The sequence below is a fragment of the Delphinus delphis genome, chromosome 4, assembly GCF_949987515.2.
Source record: "Delphinus delphis chromosome 4, mDelDel1.2, whole genome shotgun sequence".
Classification (NCBI taxonomy): Eukaryota; Metazoa; Chordata; class Mammalia; order Artiodactyla; family Delphinidae; genus Delphinus; species Delphinus delphis.
The window spans coordinates 125,029,928-125,046,824 of record NC_082686.1 but is presented as its reverse complement, the minus strand read 5'-3'; the positions used below and the strand labels follow the sequence as shown (position 1 = coordinate 125,046,824).

Below are 16,897 nucleotides of genomic sequence, written 5' to 3'. Positions count from 1 at the left end.
TATTAAGCGGGCCAGGACTAAGTACAAAACTTAACAGTGATTCTTAATCTCGGTTGCCCATCATATTGCTGGGGAGGTTTTAAAAAATACTGATGCCCAGGCTGCATAGCTGACCAATTAAGTCAGAATCTCCAACACGTAAAGACTGGGCAACAGTATCTTGAAAAGCGTCCAAGTAAGGCCAATGTGCAGTAGGGTTGAAAACCACCGCTCTAAATGGATTTCCATTCAGTCCACATTCTCCCACCTGGCTCACAAGGCCATCATAAGCAGCTCTGGCAAATGACCCAGCTGGACCCAGATGAACCTTAGCTATAACAGGGCTTCCATTTCCCTTTTGGGACCTAGAGACCATTTCAAACAGGGAAATGGGTTCTGTCAGTCACATCCTCTCCATGGCTTCTCCTAGCAGTCACGACTTCCCTTTCTAGCACTTACTGTTATTTGCTAAGGAATCTGCCCAAGGCCACAGTAGAAGCCTCAGTAGAAGAACCTAATCTACTTCCCACACCGGTCTCCCCTCCCGTCCGAGGGCTTTTTCACCTCATTGCACTGCAGCACTGTCATACTTACCAGTTTGGTAAATGGGCAGCAGCTGAAGTGAATGCAACTTGATGTCATCCGACAAGACACAGGATGAAATATCAGGAGCAAAACGTCTGTGAGTTTAAAGAGAGAGAGAGGGGGGAGAGATCTAATTTCCATGTACTTTAAGTAGGTAAATATATATTAAATGCTGGTGAATAAAAAGCTTTCTAGTACCTATAGAGCAGGTGCTGAACGTGGAAATATTTTATTTTTTCATCAGCTAATCCTGTTGACTCCAGTGTAACAGCTATTCCAGACTGTTTGCTTTTTTCACCAAGAAGTTCCATGGGCTTTTGGCAGATAACAAAATCATCTGACTCAAGCTGCAAAGTCTCATTACTGATGTCTTCAAAAATAAAATTGAAGAAAATTATTTAATAACTCCAAGTACCCCTCCAGTGCAAATTAGATTGCACAATATCCCCCCACCAATTAAACAGACATAGGAATAATTTATGCACACACATCGCACGTATTTATAAAGCACTATGATTTTGAAAAGTCTCAGCACTTGCTCATTTATCCCTCACAACTGATGAAGTACAATGGGCTATTATCATCATCGCCATTTTACACACGAGGAAATTGAAACTCAGAGATGGTATTCCTAACCCGAGGTCATTCAGCTAGTAAACATGAGGACTGGGTCCAGAACTCCTCATCCAGCAGCAGCTGTTTCATTATTTCTCATGACAAATATATGTTGAAATACATTTACATGCTACAGAATAAGATATGGGCAGCCAGATGATAAATCCAAATCCCATGTATTAGGAACAACTACATCATAAATAATGTGGCTTGCAATATACATACTAGCGCCTTTCAGAGATTGCCAGAAATAAGGGTTTTCTCTGCACCCAACACAAGAAAGTAAGCTAAATTCATTATTTACCTTCTGACAGTTTCACTGGATTGTTGGTCTTACGTGGATGGCGGTTAACACGCTCTCCATTTTTGGGGTCTGACTCCAGTTTTAGGATTAAAACCTCTAAGTCTGACACGACAGCGACATATCCAATACAAAAAGAAATTTCAACAGGGGTGATATTATCTATATGGATAATTAAAGAACGCTCAAAGTCCAATATTGAGAATTCTCCATTAATGATCTGATACTTCAAACTAAATAAAACTAACTTATTTGTGCAGCCAACAAGAAGGTCTCCTTTCACAGGGCAACAGGAAATGCACAGGGGGGCCTCAGAAAGCGGCATTTCCACGATAGACATCTGGTCTCTGAAGGTTTCACTGAAGGGTGCCTCCACGTCATGTCCGACCATTCGGATACACACTCGGGAGTTTTCAGTCCTTTTACTTCTCCAGTTCACATAAGCGCGCAGAAACGTAGCTTTGTTTTTCTCTTCAATTGCTACCAAATAGTCTCCTGAGAAAGAAATAAGATTATACTTAGAATTTGTAATTAGAAACCACCACTTACCTTGCACCATGAAAAGGAACTATAACTGAATCTAATGTGAATGTTTGAATTAAAGATTGACTAGAGCGAAACTCTAAGTAACAGGATCTTAGGTGTATTTTTAACTAATAGACATTTAGATTCTGAAATACAATTTCCCCCCATTTTAATGTCTTAAGATAACCCATTAATTATTCATGAAGCTTACAGAGAAATTCTACGATTTATTCCTATGAGAGCTCTAAGTGTTACCGCAGCTCTGAATCTACAGCTCTAACGAAGTTCTCCTGACATAAAGAGTTTGGTATTAGTGTGATGTTAAAATTAGGTATAAATTCAGGAACTCTGAAGAGGTTAGCAGAACTTATACTACAACCTTTCCCCTTCCCACAAAAGTCGTATCTTTATGTCAACTCTGAGAAACAGGATAAAGCCATACATATTAAATAAAATTTCAATCTAAGTTAATTTTCCCTTAATTGTTGATTTTCTTGGATTATTTTAAATTACAAAGTAATTTTGGAATCACTCTTTGTTGTGAGAAGTCAAAGTGATAAAGAGGTGCAAAATGAAAAGTATTATGATCTCTCCCCGGCAGTCCGATCCACGAGGAGACAATGTTAACACACACAGCCTAAACCCGTGTCCTTCTAAACCTTTCATATAAACCTAGATCATAGAGTGGTAGTTTGTCATTTTTGTTTTTGTTTTTACCAAAATGGAATCACACTAAATATATTTAACCATCTGCAACTTTAAAAAATTACCAATGTATTACCAAAAGATTACCAAATATCTTTCCCTCCAGGTTAGATACATGGATATCTAACATCCTTTTCAACATCTGCAAAATATCCTGTATGTACATGTGCCATAATTTATTCAACAATTCCCCTACTGAGATACTACATTCAAGTATTTCCAGGGTTTTTTTGCTACTATACTTTATACTGTAATAAATTGGCCTATACCTCTATATTTATTTAGTGGCGGGGGTAAGTTTCAACGGCATAGATTCTCAAAAGTAAGACTATCAGGTCAAAGGGCAGGTGCATTTTTAACACATATCGCCAGATTATAATCACAGTTATGTAATAGAGATTCATGTTGTCACCAGCGCTGTTTAAACAGCACTATTTTCCCACATCTTCACTAGAACTGACTCCATGTGATGGGGGAAACATGGACTCTAATGGTTATTATAATTTATATTTTCTGGACCACTTATAAAGCTGGCCATCTTATCCTATATTTATTCAGCCACGTATAATTTCTCTTCTGCAAGTTATCTACTATTTTATTAGGTTGATTTTTCTTATCGAGGAAGAGCAGCTCTCTGGGTAAAAGTGATAATTAATCCTTCATTGGCCATGAAGAGCAAATCATTTTTGGTAGTCTATAGTTTGACTTTTGACTTTGCTATGGTTTGACTTTGTATGGCATCTTTTACAATATGTAACCAGCTATGTATCTTTTCCTTCTCGGCTTCTGTGTTTCCTAACTTGCTTAAACAGTCTCTTATGTTCTCCAATTACATAAACACACACTTACATATTCTATTTTAGTGGGTTTTTAAATTTAATTTTTTTTTTTTTTTTTTTTTTTGGCTGCATTGGGTCTTCGTTGCTGCGTGAGGGCTTTCTCTAGTTACAGCGAGCGGGGGGCTACTCTTCATGGCAGTGCATGGGCTTCTCACTGCGGTAGCTTCTCTTGTTGCGGAGCGCAGGCTCTAGGCATGAAAGCTTCAGTAGTTGTGGCATGCAGGCTCAGTAGTTGTGGCTCACAGGCTCTAGAGCGCAGGCTCAGTAGCTGTGGCGCATGGGCTCGATTGCTCCACATCATGTGGGATCTTCGTGGACCAGGGATCGAACCCGTGTCCCCTGCATTGGAGAGTGGATTCTTAACCCTGCGCCACCAGGGAAGTCCTCATTTAAATTTTCAATCTTTAGAACTTTGTGGGTCAGAGGGTATAAGTCAGTGTTATTCTGAAAAGAGAACTTACTATATGCTAAACATTATTAGGTAAACAAGCCCTTTTCCAATGAATTGAAACTGAAATGCTGCTGTTAGCACACGAACTTCCCATATACAGATGCAGCAAGCAAGCGGGGGCAGCCCCTTTCTGCAGACACCAAGTGGGCTGGCCAAGCCCCTCCTCCTCCAGAATGAACCAGCCTTCAACAGAAGCAAACCTTCTCCTGTGCTGGTTCCTTTGATGCCACAGAGGTGGAGCCTTGTACCTGTTCTCTCCCCAGAGATCTTGGTGGAATGCCTAAATATACCCCGTAGGCCCCATACATTTGCTCACTCTGTTCCAGAGAAGCAGTCTGATGGAGCTGGGGGCAAAAGATGCCTTGTGGCCTCCATCTTCCTTGAATTCCCTCAGTAAATACATTAAACAAAAATTTTTATTGTGGTAAAATATAAGTAAAACTTACCATTTTCACCATTTTTAAGTGTACAACTCAATGACATTAAGTACATTCATACTGTTATACAGCCATTACCACCACCTCCAAAACTTTTTCATCTTCCCCAAAACTCTGAATCCATTAAACAATAACTCCCCATTCCTACCCTCTGTACACGGTTTTTATTACTTAAATAATACAGTATAGCACCAATGCTGAACAACATGATTATGTGCAATACATAAATATGAACTATTTGTACACATCTGCAGATCTAACTCAGAACTAAGGTACATAAAATTGAAAGCAAAACTAAGTGCATTAATAATAAAAGTGAGGGGCTTCCCTGGTGGCACAGTGGTTGAGAGTCCGCCTGCCGATGCAGGGGACACGGGTTCGTGCCCCAGTCCGGGAAGATCCCACAAGCCGCGGAGCAGCTGGGCCTATGAGCCATGGCCGCTGAGCCTGTGCGTCCGGAGCCTGTGCTCCACAACAGGAGAGGCCACAACAGTGACAGGCCCCCGTACCGCAAAAATAAATAAATAAATAATAAAAGTGAGGGGGTGGAGTCAAGATGGCGGACTAGGAGGACGAGGAATTTGCATCTCTGCATGACCAAGGCACCTACCAGGCACCGGTGGGGGATCACAGACACCTAAGGGGACAGGAAGAACCACCAGCGACCGGGTCCTGAGCCTAGGCACCACCCCATGCTAAAATGTCACCCCCCCACTGGCCGAGGTCCCACCCCACCCTAAACCCCACCCTTGCCTAAATTGCACCCCTGCCTAAACTCTGCCCCCACAGCCAAGACTTTTTTTTCTTCTTTCCTCTTTTACATTGGGGTTCTGTTTTACCTTGCTGATTCATTATTGTTGATTCATTTATATTTTTATTTTTCCTAATAAATCTTTTATTTTTCTAACTTATTTTATTCTTTATACTTTGTTATTGATCTCTCCTTTTGGCTTGTTCCCCCCCCCCTTTTTTTTCTTTTCTCTGTTGCAGTTTTATTTTACCTTGTTGCAGTTGTATCAATTATATTTTTATTTTTCCTAATTTATTTTTTATCTTTCTAATTTTTTTTTTATTCTTTGATATTGTACTGATCTTTTTTTCTTTTCTTTTCCTTTTTTTTTTTTTTTTGCCACAACACAAAGCTTGTGGGATTTGGTTCCCAGACCTGAGGTTGGGCCCAAGCTCCTGTGGTGGGAGCTCTGAGTCCGAAATGCTGGGCTAAAAGAAAACCTCAGACCCTAGGGAATATCAACCAGAGTGAGGCCTCCCAGAGGTCCTAACCTCAGCACCAAGACCTGGCTCTGTCCAGCTCCCTGCAAACTCCAGTGCTGGACGCCTTAGGCCAAACTACCAGTAAGACAGGAATACAGCCCCACCCATCCAAAAAAAAAAAAAAAAATGAAATGACAAAAAAATACGTTACAGATGAAAAAGCAAGGTAAAAACCTATAAGACCAAATAAATGAAGATGAAATAGGCAACCTACCTGAAAAAGAATTCACAGTAGTGATAGTAAAGATGATCCAAAATCTCAAAAGCAGAATGGAGAAAACAGAAGAAACATTTAACAAGGATCTAGAAGAACTAAAGAGCAAATAAACAGTGATGAACAACACAATAACTGAAATTAAAAATACTCTAAAAGGAATCAATAGCAGAATAACTGAGGCAGAAGAATGGATAAGTGAGCTGGAAGATAAAATAGTGGAAATAACTGACAGGGAGCAGAATAAAGAAAAAATAATGAAAAGAATTGAGGACAGTCTCAGAGACCTCTAGGACAACATTAAACACAGCAACATTCAATTACAGGGGTCCCAGAAGAGGAAGAGAAAAAGTAAGGGACTGAGAAAATATTTGAAGAGCTTATAGTTGAAAACTTCCCTAACATGGGAAAGGAAAGAGTCAATCAAGTCCAGGAAGCACAGAGAGTCCCATACAGGATAAACCCAAAGAGAAACACGCTGAGACACATATTAATCAAAGTATCAAAAATTAAATACAAAGAAAAAATATTAAAAGTAGCAAGGGAAAAACAACAAATAACATACAAGGGAATCCCCATAAGGTTAACAGCTGATCTTTCAGCAGAAACTCTGCAAGCCAGAGGGAATGGCAGGATATACTTAAAGTGATGAAAGGAAAAAAACCTACAACCAAGATTACTCTACCCAGCAAGGATCTCATTCAGATTCCATGGGGAAATTAAAACCTCTACAGACAAGCAAAAGCTAAGAGAGTTCAGTGCCACCAAACCAGCTTCACAACAAATGCTAAAGGAACTTCACTAGGCAGGAAACACAAGAGAAGGAAAAGACCTACAAAAACAAACGCAAAATAATTAAGAAAGTGGTAATAGGAACAAACATATTGATAATTACCTTAAATGCAAATGGATTAAATGCTCCAACCAAAAGACATAGACGGCTGAATGGATACAAAAACAAGACCCATATATATGCTGTCTGCAAGAGACCCACTTCAGACCTAGGGACACATACAGACTGAAAGTGAGGGGAAGGAAAAAGATATTCCATGCAAACAGAAATCAGAAGAAGGCTGGAGTAGCAATTCTCATATCAGACAAAACAGACTTTAAAATAAATTATTGTAATAAATTACAAGAGACAAAGAAGGACACTACATAATGATCAAGGGATCAATCCAAGAAGAAGATATAACAATGGTAAATATTTATGCACCCACAATAGGAGCACCTCAATACATAAGGCAAATGTTAACAGCCATAAGAGGGGAAATCAACAGTAATACAATAATAGTACGGGATTTTAACACTCCACTTTCACCAATGGACAGATCATCCAAAATGAAAATAAATAAGGAAACACAAGCTTTAAGTGATACATTAAAAAAGACGGATTTAACTGATATTTATAGAACATCCATCCAAAAGCAACAGAATACACTTTCTTCTCAAGGGTTCATGGAAAATTCTCCAGTACAGACCATACTGTGGGTCACAAATGAAGCCTTGGTAAATTTAAGAAAATTGAAATCATATCAAGTATCTTTTCCGACCACAACGCTAAGAGACTAGATATCAATTACAGGAAAAAATCTGTAAAAAATACAAATACATGGAGGCTGAACAATACGCTACTAAATAACCAAGAGATCACTGAAGAAATCAAAAAATACTGAGAAACAAATAACAATGAAAATACGATGACCCAAAACCAATGGGAGGCAGTAAAAGCAGTTCTAAGAGGGAAGTTTATAGCAATACAATCCTACCTCAAGAAACAAGAAAAATCTCAAATCAACAACCTAACCTTACACCTAAAGCAATTAGAGAAAGAAGAACAAAAAAACCCCAAAGGTAGCAGAAGGAAAGAAATCATAAAGATCAGATCAGAAATAAATAAAAAAGAAATGAAGACAACAATAGCAAAGATCAATAAAACTAAAAGTTGGTTCTTTGAGAAGATAAACAAAATTGATAAACCATTAGCCAGACTCATCAAGAAAAAGGGAGAAGACTCAAATCAACAAAATTACAATTGAAAATGGAGAAGTAACAACTGACACTGCAGAAATACAAAGGATCATGACAGTTGACAACAAGCAACTATATACCAATAAAATGGGCAACCTGGAAGAAATGGACAAATTCTTGGAAAAGTACAACCTTCTGAGACTGAACCAGGAAGAAATAGAAAATATAAATGGACCAATCACAAGCACTGAAATTGAAACTGTGATTAAAAATCTTCCAACAAACAAAAGCCCATGACCAGATGGCTTCACAGGTGAATTCTATCAAACATTTAGAGAAGAGCTAACACCTATCCTTCTCAAACTCCTCCAAAATATAGCAGAGGGAAGAACACTCCCAAACTCATTTTATGAGGCCACCATCATCCTGATACGAAAACCAGACAGAGATGTCACAAAAAAAGAAAACTACCCAATATCACTGATGAACATAGATGCAAAAATCCTCAACAAAATACTAGGAAACGGAATCCAACAGCACATTAAAAGGATCATACACCATGATCAAGTGGGGTTTATCCCAGGAATGCAAGAGATTCTTCAATATACACAAATCAATCAATGTGATACACCATATTAACAAATTGAAAGATAAAAACCATATGATAATCTCAATAGATGCAGAAAAAGCTTTAGACAAAATTCAGCACCCATTTATGACAAAAACTCTTCAGAAAGGGGGCACAGAGGGAACCTAACTCAAAATACTAAAGGACATTTATGACAAATGATGATCCAACATAATTCTCAATGGTGAAAAACTGAAAGCATTTCTTCTAAGATCAGGAAAAAGACAAGGTTGCCCACTCTCACCACTATGATTCAACATAGTTTTGGAAGTTTTAGCCACAGCAATCCAAGAAGAAAAAGAAAAAAAAGGAATCCAAATCAGAAAAGAAGAAGTAAAAGTGTCACTATTTGCAGGTGACGTGATACTATACACAGAGAATCCTAAAGATGCTACCAGAAAACTGCTAGAGCTAATCAATGAAATTGGTAGAGTAGCAGGATAAAAAAGTAATGCACAGAAATCGCTTGCATTCTAATACACTAATGATGAAAAATCTGAAAGACAAATTAAGGAAACACTCCCATTTACCATTGCAACAAATAGAATAAAATACCTAGGAATAAACCTACCTAAGGAGACAAAACAGCTGTATGGAGAAAACTATAAGACACTGATGAAGGAAATTAAAGATGATACAAACAGATGGAGAGATATACTGTGTTCTTGGACTGGAAGAATTAACATTGTGAAAATGACTATACTACCCAATCAATCTACAGATTCAGTGCAATCCCTATCAAACTACCAATGGAATTTTTCACAGAACTAGGCAAAAAATTTCACAATTTGTATGGAAACACAAAAGGCCCCGAATAGCCAAAGCAATCTAAAGAAAGAAAAGTGGAGCTGGAGCAATCAGGCTCCCTGACTTCAGACTATACTACAAAGCTACAGTAATCAAGACAATACGGTACTGGCACAAAAACAGAAATACAGATCAATGGAACAGGGTAGAAAGCTCAGAGATAAACCCATGCACATATGGTCACCTTATCTTTGATAAAGGAGGCAAGAGTACACGATGGAGAAAAGACAGCCTCTTCAGTAAGTGGTGCTGGGAAAACTGGACACCTACATGGAAAAGCATGAAATTAGAACACTCCCTAACACCATATACAAAAATAAACTCAAAATGGATTAGAGACCTAAATGTAAGGCCAGACACTATCAAACTCTTAGAGGAAAACATAGGCAGAACACTCTATGACATAAATCACAGCAAAATCCTTTTTTGACCCACCTCCTAGAGAAATGGAAATAAAAACAAAAATAAACAAATAGGACCTAATGAAACTTAAAAGCTTTTGCACAACAAAGGAAACCATAAATAAGATGAAAAGACAACCCTCAGAATGGGAGAAAATCTTTGCAAAGGAAGCAACTGACAAAGGATTAATCTCCAAAATATACAAGCTCATGCAGCTCAATATCAAAAAAACAAACAACCCAATCCAAAAATGGGCAGAAGACCTAAATAGACATTTCTCCAAAGAAGATATACAGATTGCCAACAAACACATGAAAGGATGCTTAACATCACTAATTTTTAGAGAAATGCAAATCAAAACTACAATGAGGGGGGACTTCCCTGGTGGTGCAGTGGTTAAGAATCTGCCTGCCAATGCAGGGTACATGGGTTCAATCCATGGCCCAGGAAGATCCTACATGCCGCAGAGCAGCTAAGCCCGTGAGCCACAACTACTGAGCCCGCATGCCTAGAGCCTGTGCGCCACAACAAGAGAAGCCACTGTAAAGTAGAGTAGCCCCTGCTCGCAGCAACTAGAAAAAGTCCACACACAGCAAGGAAGACCCACTGCAGCCAAACATAAATAAATAAAATAAATAAATTTATATAAAAAACAAAACTACAATGAGGTATCACCGCACACCAGTTAGAATGGCCATCACCAAGAAATCTACAAACAATAAATGCTGGAGAGGGTGTGGAGAAAAGGGAACCCTCTTGCACTGTTGGTGGGAAAGTAAATTGATTCAGCCACTATGGAAAACAGTATGGCGGTTCCTTAAAAAACTAAAAATAGAACTACCATATGACCCAGCAATCCCACTACTGGGCATATACCCTGAGAAAACCATAACTCAAAAAGAGTCACAGGGGCTTCCCTGGTGGCGCAGTGGTTGAGAGTCCACCTGCCGATGCAGGGGACACGGGTTCATGCCCCGGTCCGGGAAGATCCCACATGCTGCGGGGCAGCTGGGCCCGTGAGCCATGGCCGCTGAGCCTGCGCGTCCGGAGCCTGTGCTCCACAACGGGAGAGGCCACACAGTGAGAGGCCCACGTACCACAAAAAAAAAAAAGTCACGTACCACAGTGTTCACTGCAGCACTATATACAATAGCCAGGACATGGAAGCAACCTAAGTGTCCATCAACAGATGAATGGATAAAGAAGATGTGGCACATATATACAATGGAATATTATTCAGCCATAAAAAGAAACAAAATTGAGTTATTTGTAGTGAGGTGGATGGATCTAGAGTCTGTCATATAGAGTGAAGTAAGTCAGAAAGAGAAAAACAAATGCCATTTGCTAACACATATATATGGAATATTAAAAAAATGGTTCTGATGAACCTAGGGGCAGGACAGGAATAAAGGCACAGAGGTAGAGAATGGACTTGAGGACATGGGGAGGGGGAAGGGTAAGCTGGGACGAAGTGAGAGAGTGGCATGGACATATATACACTACCAAATGTAAAACAGATAGCTAGTGGGAAGCAGCCGCATAGCACAGGGAGATTAGCTCGGTGCTTTGTGACCACCTAGAGGGGTGGGATCGCGAGGGTGGGAGGGAGACGCAAGAGGGTTATATGTATGCATATAGCTGATCCACTTTGTTATACAGCAGAAACTAACACAGCATTGTAAAGCAATTATAATCCAATAAAGATGTTTAAAAAAAAAGAATAAAGCGGAAAACTAGGACTGAACACTGCAATAAATCAGAAGTAGTGCCTCGAGTACACAGACACTGACAACAGCATTCCACTCTGTCTCTGTGAATTCATAAATTGAATAACACAATATGTCTTTTTGTGTCAGGCTTGTTTCACTTAGCAAAATGTCATCAGGGTTCATTTGTGGTGTAGCTTGTGTCTGAGTTTCATCCATTTTTAAGGCTGTATGGATATCGTACATTTTACTTACCTGTCAATGAACATTTGGGCTGCTTCCACCTCTTGGCTCTAGTGAAAAATGCTGTGAACACTGGTGTACAAATATCTGCACAAGTCCCTGCTTTCAATTATTCTGTGTACATACCCAGAAGTGAAATTGCTGGATCATATGGTAATTCTATAAATTTTTTGAGGAACCATCATACTGTTTTCTACAGCAGCTCTATCACTTTCCACTCCTACCACCAATGTACAAGGGTTCCAATTTCTCCACATTCTCATCAACACTTGTTATTTTCTATTTGTTTTGATAATGGCCAACCTAATGGGTATGAAGTGGTATCTCACTGTGGTTTTGATTTGCATTTCCATGATGATTAGTGATGCTGAGCATCTTTTCATGTGCTGGTTGGCCACTTGGAAAAATGTCTATTCAAATCCTTGGCCCACTTTTGAATTGGGTTGTTCTGTTGTTGAGTCATAGGAGTTCTTTATATATTCTGAATATTAATCCCTTATCGGGTATACGCTTTGCAAATATTTTCTCCCATTCTGTGGATTGCCTTTTCAATCTGTTGATAGTGTCCTTTGATGCACAAAACTTTTTAATTTTGATGACATCCAATTTTTCTATTTTTTTCTTTTGTCAGTGCTTTGGTGTCATAGTCAAGTTACTAAATGAATTTTAAAACTTAGAATATTTGTTTAGTTATAATAAAAGCTTTCTATCGTATGTCTATAAATATATGCTTATTTCATTGGTAAAGTCTATATATCAACTGTTTTATATATAATTTGCAAACTATAGATAGTGCCTATGCTGTCTTGTATTAATATGTTTTCAAATTAATAACTTGTCTTACAAATGATGAACTAGAACTTGCTGTGTCTACCTGGTAAGCCTTTTGAACAGAGCTTTAGAGTTCTCTCAGTTAATCCTCACAACTCTTCAAGACATTATATCCTTCTCCATTTTATAGATCGGGAATCTGAGACTCAGATAAGCTGAGTAACCTGCCTAAGGCAACACAGACAACGAACGGATGGCATCGGGGTTTAAACCTTGATCTGGTTAGCTCAAAAGCCAATGTTCATTCCACGCTGTCTCTCAAAATGTTCCAAAGGAGATATAAGTCTAGAGGATTCTGTGGAGGTTACAGCCCTTTATAAGAGAAAGGAATTAAACTTTTTAAGGTATTATGTGCCCAGGGCCTTATTTTACTTATTTTACAACAGGCTGTCTTCATTAAGTAAATTAAAAAATCATCCTTATATTTATCCTTAAGCTGAGAGTCATTGATTTTTTTAAAAAATAAGTAAACTTTTCCTTTTATGCACAAGATCATAAACCTGGTTAACACTAATACCAGATTAAGGAAAAGGCTGCACTCCTATGACAAAATGGATATCAGAAGGCAGAAATAACATACAGTGTATGAAAATATGTTTTATGAGTTGAGGGAGGGTAGGGCTTGGGGGGAGATAATAGACATTCTAGGGCTCTTTAATGTACTTGTGCTAAAGGACAGGCAATGAGGGTCACAAGGTCTTGTCCTCTCTGCCTCACCACCTCCAGACAGCCCATAAGCAAGTGTCCAGCACCAGAGCTCCCCACACAGCACTCAACCCTGGCCACCAGGTCTTTCTCCCTCGAGAGCGAGTTCTCACATCTCCTCTTCCTCCCTTCACACACAAAACCTATATTAAATTTCCATTACTGATGATGATATTTAGGGCCCATCCTTCAAAATTTTGACCTACATTCTAATACCCCCAAACTTTATGAAAGGAGACTGGCATCCTGCTAATTAGAAATGGAAAAACAACACAAAAACTTGAAAATGTTTTCTGTTTGGATAAGAGATTTGCAAAGCATTTACAGTAAATATAAATCCCTGATCTAAGATTCACTTTGTTTTTGACAGGGTGGGGGGGGGGGTGGAGGAGACCCTGGGCTTAGAGCAGGAATCCCCATGTCCATGTTACTGTGAGTGGAAGGACAGAGACAAAAAAGAAAAAGCTGGAAAGTGTAAGACGAGTTATCTGGCTATCAGCATAGCTAGGAGTCCACTACCTGTGGATTGATAGAAGCTGTACCCAGGCATTGCGTTCAAGCTGAAAGTTACCCTTGAGCTATCTGACTCATGCTAATGCCACACCACAGGACTCCTGAAGTTTCTTAAGACAGCCAACTGAATTACAAAAATATCTTTGTTTTTCAAGGCTTCAGTACCATACTACTCACCACCTACAGCAGCCAGTAAGGCTGTAGGTCAGTGATTCTCAATCCTGACTAAACACCAGACTCACCCGATGCTGGGCCACACCCCAGGAAACACAGTTTCTCTAAGGTCGTGGTTCAGGAATTGGGTGTTTTATACACAAGTAGCGGCATCAAAGGATTCCCCAGAATCACCCCTACTGACAGGCAAGAAAGCTAGAGGTTTACATAACGCCTGCCACTTCCAATTCTAGATTAAATGTCCATTTGGAAGACAAATGGTACAAGTCATGTAAACAGTGTCTGTATGTCTGTCTCTCCCTCACCAGCAGACACACACATACTAATGTTGAAACTGGTGAGTTTGCCACTCAGCAGAGCTCTTGAAGGTGAGAACTCCTGGGTCTAAAAAGGAGGTGGGATGGGGAAAACTACTAATATTGTGAAATGATTAGGAGAGTAATATCATAAAACATACCAAAATCAGAATCTTCTGCTGAAAGAGAACTTACAGATCTAATAAGTGGTTTTCAAACTGGTCTGTGGGCCTGCGGGCCCCTATTACGTCCTCACTAATCAAAAAGAAAAAATAATAACAGTATAGTAAGTTGCCCATAAAGAAAGACATCCCATGTTTGGAGCTAAGTGTTTCTCCTATTATCAGTATAAATAACGATGACGGTAAACAGTAGGGCTTTTCATTTTTTTAAATATATATCTTTACTTGACAAAATGAACAGTCAGATACTGTGTATGGTAGCCCCACAATTCTTTGCTGATCCACAAAATTCCAATGTCTGGAAATCACTGATCTAGCATTCAAATTACTTCTTTTTTTTTTTTTTAAACAGACACTGAGACCCAAAAGTTTCTATAAACTCACATCTAATCAGTTGCAGACAGAGTAGCGATTAGGCAGAGATCTCCAATCCTCCAGGTTCCTGCTCTCCACTTTATTAGTAAAGTACCTCAGCCAAAGGCTTTTCCACCCTAAATACTGCAATTTACACCTTTACACCCCTCTTGAAAAGCAGGATTCAAATTTTAAGTGTCTTATCAGGCAGTTAAAAGAATCCTATGGTGAATTTTTCTGTCATCTTAAGTACCTAGTTTTTTTTTTTTTTTTTTGCGGTACGCGGGCCTCTCACCGTTGTGGCCTCTCCCGTTGCGGAGCACAGGCTCCGGACGCGCAGTCTCAGCGGCCATGGCTCACGGGCCCAGCCGCTCCGCGGCATGTGGGATCCTCCCGGACAGGGGCACGAACCCGCGTCCTGTGCGTCGGCAGGCGGACTCTCAACCACTGTGCCACCAGGGAAGCCCAAGTACCTACTTTCAAATGTTGGATTTTTCTAAAATAGGGATACACCCACACAGTACCCCCTTGGTACTGCTTCACGTTTCTGGTGGAAAAAGAGTAGTGGATGCTGTTACCCTGTTTGGGGAAAAAGGGGTCTAAGACCTGAGCTCTATTTATACAGATTTAAAAATCAGCATGTAATGTGAGCTTTCAAAAATCGACAAGAAGTAGATAAAGGACTGGCCATGAGTTGGCATAACTGTTGAAGATAGGAGTAACTGGGGGTTCAGGATACTATTCTCCCTACTTTCGTGTGTACTTGTTTTCTATACGAAAAGAAGTTTATTTGGTTTGAAGTGTCTGGGTTGAGTGGAATCCAGCCACCCAACCAAGGTACTTCCCCGCGAGGACGCCAGAAAAGCAGGAACAATCAGCGTCCCCCGCCCACCAAAGGCGGGCTCTAACCTGTGGTTGCCAGGACAGCCGCACAGCGCACAACTTCCATCAGCCGCCAGACCTGGCAAGACCGTCCGGCAAGCACAAAGTACTTCCCCATCCAGAGCTATAGGCGTCGCTCGGTCCTCTAGGAAGGAGGCCCCAATCCGGGGCCCAGGAGCCCCCTGACCCCACCGCTACTCACCGGCCTCACTGTAGGCCAGGCGCAGCACCCTGCCCAGCGTGGAAAAGGCACACCTTGGCTGGCACAGCCCCTGGCCGGCGACTGCGAACGCCTCCACTTTGCAACCGGCCGCCACGAACAGCGCATCGCGTCCCCCGCCGCAGAAGCGTTCAGGCTCCAACTTGCAGGGCACCACCTCCTGCGACCCGAACGGGTGCAGGTTGTACAACTGCACCATCTCAGCAACCTGCTGCGGGCCGCCCGGCGGTGCCCGCTCCGGCCACCCGCCCCGCGGGGCACCCGGAGACCGCCTCGCGGGACGCGGAGGCTGGACCACTTCCGCGAGCAAGTGAGCTGAGCGGAGTCACGTGAGTGCCAGCAGGCCCGCTAGCGGCTCGGATTCTTAAAGAGGCCGCTACCGGGCGAGGGTGGAGCCGGAGGAAAGGTCGCGCCCGCCCCGGCCGCCGCCGCGCCCCGCAGGCCCTTAGTCCTTTGGCCTTGGACCAGGCCACTCAGGGCTGACCACGCCTCCGCGCCCAGGAGTTGGTGGGCACAGGGGTCACTGTGTCCTTCCCTTCGTCTTTTCACGTTACTGATTTGGACCAGGCGAGATGTTTAGACCCTTGAGTACATTTAAACACTTGATCATCAGTTTCTTGTACCATTTTATACTTGCTTCAGCCTGTGAGCTTCTGGAGAACAGGACTGCAAAAACCGAAGTGGAGGGACTTCCCTGGTGGTCCAGTGGGTAAGACTCCATACTCCCAATGCAGGGGGCCCGGGTTCCATCCCTGGTCGGGAACCAGCTCCCGCATACATGCCACAACTAAGACCCAATACACCGTACATAAATAAATATTAAAAATTAAAAAAAAAAAAACTGAAGTGGAGTGCACACAGCTCAACTCCAGGCTAAACACACTGAAGAGTTGCTCAAAAGTACTGAAAATTTCAGAATTGTTTAGTTGGAAAGAGCAACGCCTAGAACATGCTTGGCAAAAAAAAATTTGCTGAAGAATTGTGGATGTCATCTAATGAACTCCAAATATTTGAGAAGATTAGTCCGAGGCCCAGAGGATAGATGCGCTAGGGGTGAAAT

The 16,897-nt window shown here is 41.0% G+C and overlaps 1 protein-coding gene across 2 annotated transcripts in view; it reads right to left on the bottom strand.

Annotated features, from left to right (window-relative positions):
- HPS3 (HPS3 biogenesis of lysosomal organelles complex 2 subunit 1) overlaps nt 1-16,121 on the bottom strand; it is a 45,412-nt gene extending 29,291 nt beyond the window's left edge. For both annotated transcript variants that reach the window (XM_060011399.1, XM_060011400.1), the window contains exons 1-4: nt 15,820-16,121; nt 1,484-1,975; nt 763-934; nt 574-659 (exon numbers count right to left, since the gene is read on the bottom strand). In XM_060011399.1, the coding sequence (XP_059867382.1) occupies nt 574-659; nt 763-934; nt 1,484-1,975; nt 15,820-16,036 (967 nt within the window). In that variant the 5' untranslated portion in view covers nt 16,037-16,121. The remainder of the gene's footprint in view (nt 1-573; nt 660-762; nt 935-1,483; nt 1,976-15,819) is intronic.
- Between the last annotated feature and the right edge of the window lie 776 nt (nt 16,122-16,897).